At 39.1% G+C, this 10,761-nt stretch overlaps 1 protein-coding gene across 2 annotated transcripts in view; it reads right to left on the bottom strand.

Annotated features, from left to right (window-relative positions):
* The window catches only part of LOC133643643 (SAM pointed domain-containing Ets transcription factor), a 33,035-nt gene that overhangs the window by 15,980 nt on the left and 6,294 nt on the right, over positions 1-10,761 (bottom strand). Inside the window, exons 1-2 of one of the 2 annotated variants that reach the window (XM_062038321.1) lie at positions 10,232-10,308; positions 2,322-2,739 (exon numbers count right to left, since the gene is read on the bottom strand). In XM_062038321.1, the coding sequence (XP_061894305.1) occupies positions 2,322-2,730 (409 nt within the window). In that variant the 5' untranslated portion in view covers positions 2,731-2,739; positions 10,232-10,308. Of the gene's footprint in view, positions 1-2,321; positions 2,740-10,231; positions 10,309-10,761 lie in introns of those variants that run through there. The other variant, XM_062038320.1, reaches the window with a different exon arrangement.

Here is a 10,761-nt window from a genome sequence, read left to right as displayed (position 1 = left end):
AAGACACAGCTCAGGGCCCTTTGGTGTGAAAACTGGAGTGAAGCAGGGCTGTGTGCTGGCTCCAGTTCTTTTCAACATATTCCTCGTCTGTGTCACAACACTGCTACGTAGGGGGATGGAGGAGCAGGCTGGAGTTACCATAGACTTCAGGCTTGATGGTAACCTGTTTAACATCAGGAGGCTACAGGCAACTACGCCTGTAGTGGGTGCGGCTTATATGTCGGTGCGGCTTATATATGGAAATATATAATTGTCTTCTAAGCTGTAGTGGGTGCGGCTTATATATGGAAATATATAATTTTCTTCTGGAATTTAGTGGGTGCGGCTTATATATGGAAATGTTATTTTCTTCTAAAATGTAGTGTTTGCGGCTTATAGTCCAGTGTGGCTTATATATGGAAATATATTGTTTTCTTCTAAAATGCAGTGGGTGAGGCTTATATATGAAAATATGTTATTTTCTTCTAAAATGTAGTGGGTGCGGCTTATATAAGAAAATATGTTATTTTCTTCTAAAATGCAGTGAGTGCGTCTTATAGTCCGGTGCGGCTTATATATGCAAATATATTATTTTCTTCTAAAATGTAGTGGGTGCGGCTTATACATGGAAATATATTATTTTCTTCCGGAATTTAGTGGGTGCGGCTTATATATGGCAACATATAATTTTCTTCGAAAATTCAGTGGGTGTGGCTTATATATGGAAATATGTTATTTTCTTCTAAAATGCAGTGGGTGCGGCTTATATATGAGAATATGTTATTTTTTTCTAAAATGTGGTGGGTGCGACTTATATAGACAATGTTATTTTTTTCTAAAATGTGGTGGGTGCGACTTATATATGAAAATATGTTATTTTTTCTAAAATGTGGTGGGTGCGACTTATATAGACAATATGTTATTTTTTTCTAAAATGTGGTGGGTGCGGCTCATAGTCCGGTGTGGCTTATTTATGAATGAATGTTGAATGAATGACAGGTGGTGGTCGGAGGGGCCGTAGGCGCAAATTGGCAGCCACGCTTCCGTCAGTCTACCCAAGGGGAGCTGTGGCTACGAAAGTAGTTTACCACCACCAGGTGTGAATGAATGATGGGTTTTTAACATGTAAAGCGACTTTGGGTACTTAGAAAAGCGCTATATAAATCCCAGGTATTATTATTATTATTATTATTATTTATGGAAATATATCATTGTCGTCTAAAACGTAGTGAGTGTGGCTTATATATGGCAATATATTATTTTCTTTTAAAATGCAGTGGGTGCGGCTTATATATGAAAATATGTTATGTTTTTTAAAATGTGGTGGGTGCGACTTATATATGAAAATATGTTATTTTTTTCTAAAATGTGGCGGGTGCGACTGATATATGAAAATGTGTTATTTTTTTCTAAAATGTGGTGGGTGCGGCTCATAGTCCGGTGTGGCTTATTTATGGAAATAGATTATTGTCGTCTAAAACGTAGTGAGTGTGGCTTATATATGGCAATATATTATTTTCTTTTAAAATGCAGTGGGTGCGGCTTATATATGAAAATATGTTATGTTTTCTAAAATGTGGTGGGTGCGACTTATATATGAAAATATGTTGTGTTTTTTTTCTAAAATGTGGTGGGTGCAGTTTATAGTCCGGTGCGGCTTATACATGGAAATATGTTATTTTCTTTTGGAATTTAGTGGGTGTGGCTTGTATATGGCAATATATTATTTTCTTGTAAAATGCAGTGGGTGCGTCTTATGTATGAAAATAAAGTTATGTTTTCTCAAATGTAGTGGGTGTGTTTTATAGTCCGGTGCGACTTATATATGGAAATGTATTATTTTCTTCTGAGATGTAGCGGGTGCGTTTTATATGCTGGTGCGCTCTATGGTCTGAACAATACAGTAAGACATTGGATCTGGGTAGTCCAAAGTTGACCAGGTATTTGCTAGCCCTACACAAAGTTTCATGGAAAGGTTGTGTCGTTTTTCTTCGCACTTGCCCGGAGATAACCAGCGTGAGAAGGTGGCAGCTGAAAAAGAAAAACGTTTAACGTCTGTAAAAATCCATTTTCTCAGAAGGTTCCGGGCCACACGCCGGCCGTACTGTGCTCCGAGTCAACAGACTTTTACGAGGACAGCTTACACAACGTGAGCCAGTGTTTGCTCTCCAGGGCCTCGCCCATCAGACTAAGTACACCTTCTCGCAGGAGAAGTCCTGGGTCAGGATTAAAGGCATCCTGGTGCTCTGCATGAGTGAGGATGTGATGGAGGACATGTGTCATCTGCGTGTTGGTTTTGGGACTAAGTTGAAATATGACAGGATTAATAAGCGGGAATGTACCTGGCGTGATGTTGAGCAGCTTACAGGCCGTCTCGATGTCCTTCAGCACCTCGCCCACCACCATGCTCTGCACCTGCTCCAGGGAGCGCTCCTCCTCGGGGCCCGGCGGGGACAGTCCCTGCTCCTGGCTGTCGATGACCGGGCACTGCTCCGGCTGGGGGCCCTCGGACACCTTGGCCAGCCAGGCGGCGTCCTCCGTGGCCAGCATGTCGAAGCAGGGCATGTAGAGGGCCGACATGGTGCCCGGCTTGGCCTCCGCCAGCTCCCAGGGCTCGGCCGAGTCTCTGCTGCCATCCAGGATGGTCAGGGAGTCTCTGCCGCCATCCAGGATGGTCAGGGAGTCCTCTGGGATTCCCATCCGGGATCCGTAAACGCTGACGTCCACCAAACCTTCGATGGGATTCGACATGGCCGACACCTGCGGATGGAACAAAGACATGCTAAACATCCATCCAACCATAAAGTTCAAGTTAAAGTCCCAATGATTGTCACACACACACTAGATGTGGTGAAATGTGTCCTCTGCATTTGACCCATCCCCTTGTTCACCCCCTGGGAGGTGAGGGGAGCAGTGAGCAGCAGCGGTGGCCGCGCCCAGGAATAATTTTTGGTGATTTAACCCCCAATTCCAAGCCTTGATGCTGAGTGCCAAGCAGGGAGGTAATGGCTCCCATTTTTATAGTCTTTGGTATGACTCGACCGGGGTTTGAACTCACAACCTACCCATCTCAGTGCGGACACTCTAACCACTTGGCCAGTGGTTCTCAACCTTTTTTCAGTGATGTACCCCCTGTGAAATTTTAATTTCAAGTACCCCCTAATCAGAGCAAAGCATTTTTGGTTGAAAAAAAGAGATAAAGAAGTCAAATACAGCACTATGTCATCAGTTTCTGATTTATTAAATTGTATAACAGTGCAAAATATTGCTCATTTGTTGTGGTCTTTCTTGAACTATTTGGAAAAAAAGATATGAAAATAACTAAAAACTTGTTGAAAAATAAACAAGTGATTCAATTATAAATAAATATTTCTACACATAGAAGTAATCATCAACTTAAAGTGCCCTTTTTGGGGATTGTAATAGAGATCCATCTGGATTCATGAACTTCATTCTAAACATTTCTTCACAAAAAAAGAAATCTTTAACATCAATATTTATGGAACATCCATCCATCCATCCATCCATCTTCTTCCGCTTATCCGAGGTCGGGTCGCGGGGGCAGCAGCCTAAGCAGGCCCATCCCCAGCCACTTCGTCCAGCTCCTCCCGGGGGATCCCGAGGCGTTCCCAGGCCAGCCGGGAGACATAGTCTTCCCAACGTGTCCTGGGTCTTCCTCCTACCAGTCGGACGTGCCCTAAACACCTCCCTAGGGAGGCGTTCGGGGGGCATCCTGACCAGATGCCCAAACCACCTCATCTGGCTCCTCTCCATGTGGAGGAGCAGTGGCTTTACTTTGAGCTCCCCCCGGATGACAGAGCTTCTCACCCTATCTCTAAGGGAGAGACCCGCCACCCGGCGGAGGAAACTCATTTGGGCCGCTTGTACCCGTGATCTTGTCCTTTCGGTCATGACCCAAAGCTCATGATCATAGGTGAGGATGGGAACGTAGATCGACCGGTAAATTGAGAGCTTTGCCTTCCGGCTCAGCTCCTTCTTCACCACAACGGATCGATACAGCGTCCGCATTACTGAAGACGTCGCACCGATCCGCCTGTCAATCTCACGATCCACTCTTCCCTCACTCATGAACAAGACTCCGAGGTACTTGAACTCCTCCACTTGGGGCAAGATCTCCTCCCCAACCCAGAGAACCATGGACTCGGACTTGGAGGTGCTGATTCCCATCCCAGTCGCTTCACACTCGGCTGCGAACCGATCCAGTGAGAGCTGAAGATCCTGGCCAGATGAAGCCATCAGGACCACATCATCTGCAAAAAGCAGAGACCTAATCCTGCAGCCACCAAACCGGATCCCCTCAACGCCTTGACTGCGCCTAGAAATTCTGTCCATAAAGGTTATGAACAGAATTGGTGACAAAGGGCAGCCTTGGCGGAGTCCAACCCTCACTGGAAACGGGTCCGACTTACTGCCGGCAATGCGGACCAAGCTCTGGCACTGATCATACAGGGAGAGGACCGCCACAATCAGACAGTCCGATACTCTCTGAGCACTCCCCACAGGACTTCCCGAGGGACACGGTCGAATGCCTTCTCTAAGTCCACAAAGCACATGTAGACTGGTTGGGCAAACTCCCATGCACCCTCAAGGACCCTGCCCAGAGTATAGAGCTGGTCCACAGTTCCACGACCAGGACAAAAACCACACTGTTCCTCCTGAATCCGAGGTTGGACTATCCGGCGTAGCCTCCTCTCCAGTACACCTGAATAGACCTTACCGGGAAGGCTGAGGAGTGTGATCCCATGATAGTTGGAACACACCCTCCGGTTCCCCTTCTTAAAGAGAGGAACCACCACCCCGGTCTGCCAATCCAGAGGAACCGCCCCCGATGTCCATGCGATGTTGCGTGGACATCAGGTGGAACATGTCCACAAAAAATCTAGCTGTCAACACTTAATATTGCATTGTTGTTAGAAACCTGAGCTTGTGCTTCACTGAGGATCTTTGTCAGTCTTGGTGGCAGGGAGGCAACTGCTGTGATCAAGCTCTTCTCCACGCAGAGTCTGTTTCTTTGCTTTGATTTGATCACAGTCATTGCAGAGAAGGAGGACTCGCATACATATGTGGAGGCAAAGGGTAGTAGCTGCTCCAAAGCTTTCTGCCCCAGGTCAGGGTGCTCCTGCTTCACAAACACCCAGAACTGTGTGAGTGTGGAGGTGGAAAACTTCATCTGGAAGCCACGGTCAGATGACACTTCCAGGAGTTTTTCCTGATAAGTGACAAGTAGCTTGCTTCTGGTATAGCTTCAGACAATAGAAACAGATTTCTCACCCAATCCAGCCGTGCAGATTTCTCCTCCATGTCAGGAAAGTAGTAATGAAAATCCTGAATCAAGTTGGTCAAATGACCCATGATGACTGACTTGACTGGAGCTCCATATGTATATATGTATGTATATATGTATATATGTGTGTATTTATGTTTGCATATGTATATGTATATATATATATATATATATATATATATATATATATATATATATATATATATATATATATATATATATATATATATATATATATATATATATATAGATGTATAGATTATATATATATGTAGACAAAAAATATATAGATATAGATAGATGTATATATGTATCTATATATATGTATATATATATATATATATATATATATATATATATATATATATATATATATTTATTTATATGTATCTCTCTCTCTCTCTCTCTCTCTATATATATATATATATATATATATATATATATATATATATATATATATATATATATATATATATATATATATATATATATGTCTCTCTCTCTCTCTCTCTCTCTCTCTATATATATATATATATATATATATCTCTCTCTATATATATATATATATATATATATATATATATATATATATATATATATATATATAGAGAGAGAGAGAGAGAGAGAGATACATACATATATAGATACATATATAGATACATATATAGATACATATATATATATATATATATATATATATATATATATATATATATATATATATATATATATATATATATATATATATATATATATATATATATATATATATTAGCGCTGCGAATCTTTGGGTGTCCCACGATTCGATTCAATATCGATTTGATTTTTTTTTTCCGATTCAACACGATTCTCGATTCAAAAACGATTTTTTTCCCGATTCAAAAGGATTCTCTATTCATTCAATACATAGATTTCAGCAGGATCTACCCCAGTCTGCTGACATGCAAGCAGAGTAGTAGATTTTTGTAAAAAGCTTTTATAATTGTAAAGGACAATGTTTTATCAACTGATTGCAATAATGTAAATTTGTTTTAACTATTAAATGAACCAAAAATATGACTTATTTTATCTTTGTGAAAATATTGGACACAGTGTGTTGTCAAGCTTATGAGATGTGATGCAAGTGTAAGCCACTGTGACACTATTGTTCATTTTTAATTTTTTTTTATAAATGTCTAATGATAATGTCAATGAGGGATTTTTAATCACTGCTATGTTGAAATTGTAACTAATATTGATACTGTTGATAATATTCATTTTTGTTTCACTACTTTTGGTTTGTTCTGTGTCGTGTTTGTGTCTCCTCTCAATTGCTCTGTTTATTGCAGTTCTGAGTGTTGCTGGGTCGGGTTTGCTTTTGGAATTGGATTGCATTGTTATGGTATTGCTGTGTATTGTTTTGTTGGATTGATTAATTAAAAAAAAAGAAGTAATAAAATAAAATAAAATAAAAAATAAAAAAATAAAAAAATCTATTTTTAAAAAATGAGAATCGATTCTGAATCGCACAACGTGAGAATCGCGATTCGAATTCGAATCGATTTTTCCCCACACCCCTAATATGTATATATATATTATATATATATATATATATATATATATATATATATATATATATATATATATATATATATATATATATATATATATATATATATATATATATATATACACAGTATGTAGCTATATATATATATACAGTATATATATATATATGTATGTATACATATATATATATATATATATGTATATATGTATATGTATATATATATGTATATGTATATATATATATATATGTATATACACGTATGTATATGTGTGTTTGTATATACACGTATGTATAAGTGTGTATTTATACACGTGTGTATATGTAAATTTGTGTATTTATACACGTGTGTATATGTAAATTTGTGTATTTATACAAGTGTATTCATGTGTATATAGACACACGTGTATTTACGTGTATATATACATGTGTATATATATACACGTGTATATATGTGTATATACCAGTGGCGTGCGGTGAGGTTAATGTCTGGTGAGGCACGACTGCATCATCACAGTCAGATTTACAAACATATGAACCTGGGGCCGTACTTATCAAGCTTCTTAGAATTACTCCTAAGAAGTTTGCTAAGAGTTGACTTAAGAGTAAATAAATTATTCGCTGAAAGCTGCACTTAAAAGTTAGTTATCAAGCGTCTTACTCACACTTTCAGCGAAGTGTAGGACTGAATCTTAAGTGTCACACTCAGAGCTGAATTACGACATTACTATGTGCCGTAAATGGAATTTTAGGTGACGTCATTTCTGTGTCCATAGAAATGACCAATCACGGAAGGGAATCCGTTGTCTAAGAATAAAGAAATATCTTGGAAATATTTAAGTGGACAATGGGAGTGTATATTTTGACAATAAACTACAAAATAATACAAAACAAACTAGTCCCCGCCGGCACTCACGCTACCGCTCCCTCTCTTCTCTTCTCTCGCCCACACACTCACTGACGTCACTCACCTCACGGCCACACACATACGCTACTGTCATAACATTTTCTTTCCAATTCATTAATTAGGCAACTAATTTGAAACTGGTGTGGGTGGCTCTATATATACTAGCCCACTGCAGACACATACAGAAATCAACAAGGAATCGAAAAGTATTGAATCTGTGACAAAAATAATATCCGCTCTGTCTAAACGATACCGTTTGATCAGCTGCTCGTCATCAAAAAAAAAAAAAAACATTGTTCCGTTCCCTGAACGTTCGCGCACGTCTCTCTCGCCTCAGTGCCATCCCCTGCTGGCAACTCCTAACCACTTAAGACACCTCTGAAGGTCTCTTAAATATCGTGGAGAGTAGGAGTGATTCTTAGACTTAAGAACGTTGATAAAAAGCTTTTATTCTTAAGTTTGAGAGTAGGACTAAATTTCGCAAATTCTCAGGACTTAAGTGTAAAATGGCACTCTAAGAAGCTTGATAAGTACGGCCCCTGCAGTGCAGGTGTACCTAATGTTGTGTCCCTGCGGTCGTTCGCGGCTCCTGCAGCGCGAGCATTGTTGTTTTTGCACTTTTTGGCTTCTTGTTAAGTGACTTTTTTTGGGTGGATTCGGTCTTGCACGTGGAGGGTTTGGGTGTGGGCTTTGGTTGGTGTGGCGCTCCCGTCGGGCGGTGCATTCTGCGGCGGAGATGCTTGGCACCAGGAGGCGGGGTTATGATACGAGCCTCTCACAGTGCGTCTTCGCAGCAGAGTTCTATGAATGCTCAGCACTAAAAATATGTTACACACATACAGTTATTGACAAAATACACTGTACATTATATACCTCAGCTAACTAAACTATGGAAATGTATAATATAATTCATATAGCAATACGCTTTCACTGCACAGCAGGCTAGCAGTTAGCCGAGTCATTGCACACAATCCATGGTGAGGCACAAATCAGTGACGTGCCTCAACTGGCTACTGATCACCGCACCGTCTCTTCTCAGTATTTGAACGGCAAATGTGAAAATAAAAATAAAAATAATCTAAAACTGGTTAAGTTAAATGGAAAATAACTTTAGTATAATCACTGGATACATATAACAATTAAATTTTTTTTTTTTTCTTTTTACTTTTTTTTTTCTTTCCATGATGGCAGGTGAGGCCGTGCCTCCCCTGCCTCTAGTGACGGCACGCCACTGGTATATACGTATATATACGCACGCAAATGTGTGTATATGTATATAATGTGTGTATACATAGATATACAGTATATGTATATGTGTGTGTGTGTGTGTGTATATATGTATATATATACATATACATATCTATACGTATACATACATTTACGTGCGTATATATACGTATATACACATATATACACGTGTGTATATATATATATATATACACGTGTATATATACACGTAAATACACGCACATATCTATCTATCTATCACACAAATGGATAGTTCGGTCCCCCAGCCAAATTATTTGAACCCAATTTGGCCCCCGAGTCAAAAAGTTTGGGGACCCCTGTGTTCATCCGCATTAAAAAAAAAAAAGAAAAGCAGGAAATAATACTAATAGAATGTGTCAAGAAAATACATGATGTTCATTATATTTCTGAATTAAATAAATAACAAAGGAAAGAATGATAAAAAATGGTCAAATGATAATAAAATAAAACAATTTTGAAATAGTAAACTTTTTAATTATATTTACATCGTCCAAAATATAAAGCCAGTAAACATCATCTATTTATTTAAAAAATATCTGTTTGTACTTTCACCTACATTAGTGTTGTGATATTTAATTATTGTTGTTTGCCAATGTTTTATTTTTGGTGTCATTCATAAATATACTGAATAGTTTAAATACAACACATATCTGTGTCATTATTTATACAGTTAAAAATAAATATTTCAACACAAAAAGTAGGCCTGTCAAAAAAAACGAGTCAATTTATGTGATTAATCACAAAAAAACGATGGCATTAATCATATATATATATATATATATATATATATATATATATATATATATATATATATATATATATATATATATATATATATATATATATATACACAGTATATACGCGGATTAATCATCTTAAGCGTGCATTTTTATATACGGTCAGTGATCAGGTCAACGGTGAAGGAGGAGATTTCGGAATTTCACTTCAAAGTAAACCCTTGTGGGTCTTTTGGATACAACTGTTGGCAGGTTTTGGGAACATAAATTCAATTAAAACATTTAAAAAATGTTCCCATATGAATTTTTTTTAGGTAATTTTAATTAGCTAAATGAGAATTTACCTGTGATTAATCATGATTAATTCAAATTGAATAATGTGATTAATCTGATTAAAAATGTAATAATTTGACTTGTAAAAAAAGATATATTTGTGTATAAAATACAACACATGGATCGTTCAAAACTGATATTTGGATCAAACTTACGATCACTGTGGTTGGCGGTCCTGGAAAGTAAGGTTACAGAACCTGAGACCCGGGCACCATCCTGCAGGTCTGAGAGCGGCTCCAAGTGTGGCGTTGGCAAATAGGAGCCTTGTGTTTGGCAAACAAAGCACGGAACCCTGCGAGGAGATCCATCAGAACCTTCAGGCCAGACCCGAAGGGATGAGCCGCTTTATGAGCGCCGAGGTGTCGGGGGGATTGACCCCGGGGAGGGTCCGAACCCACGCGGTGCAAAATGGATTGGACTGAATCGGGGAAATTTGTGGGTCAGCGGTCAAGAATGGCCGCCGTCTCGGGGGCAGCTGACTCGTACTGAGGCGCTCCTCGGCCTCGGCTTTCAAGGTGCCGTCGCCGCGGTCTTCTGGCTCCAAAGTCAGCTGGAGTTTTTAATCAAAACCTGCTGAAGTGCTGGAGCTCTTTGCCTTTCTTAACCGTTGTTGGGCCCCCAGCGACCCCTAGAGGGCCCACAAAAAAATATCTGTTTCTCAGCTGTGGTCCGTACGGTACTCGGT

The sequence above is a fragment of the Entelurus aequoreus genome, linkage group LG26 (assembly GCF_033978785.1).
Source record: "Entelurus aequoreus isolate RoL-2023_Sb linkage group LG26, RoL_Eaeq_v1.1, whole genome shotgun sequence".
Taxonomy (NCBI): Eukaryota; Metazoa; Chordata; class Actinopteri; order Syngnathiformes; family Syngnathidae; genus Entelurus; species Entelurus aequoreus.
This window is presented reverse-complemented; position numbering and strand designations above follow the sequence as displayed.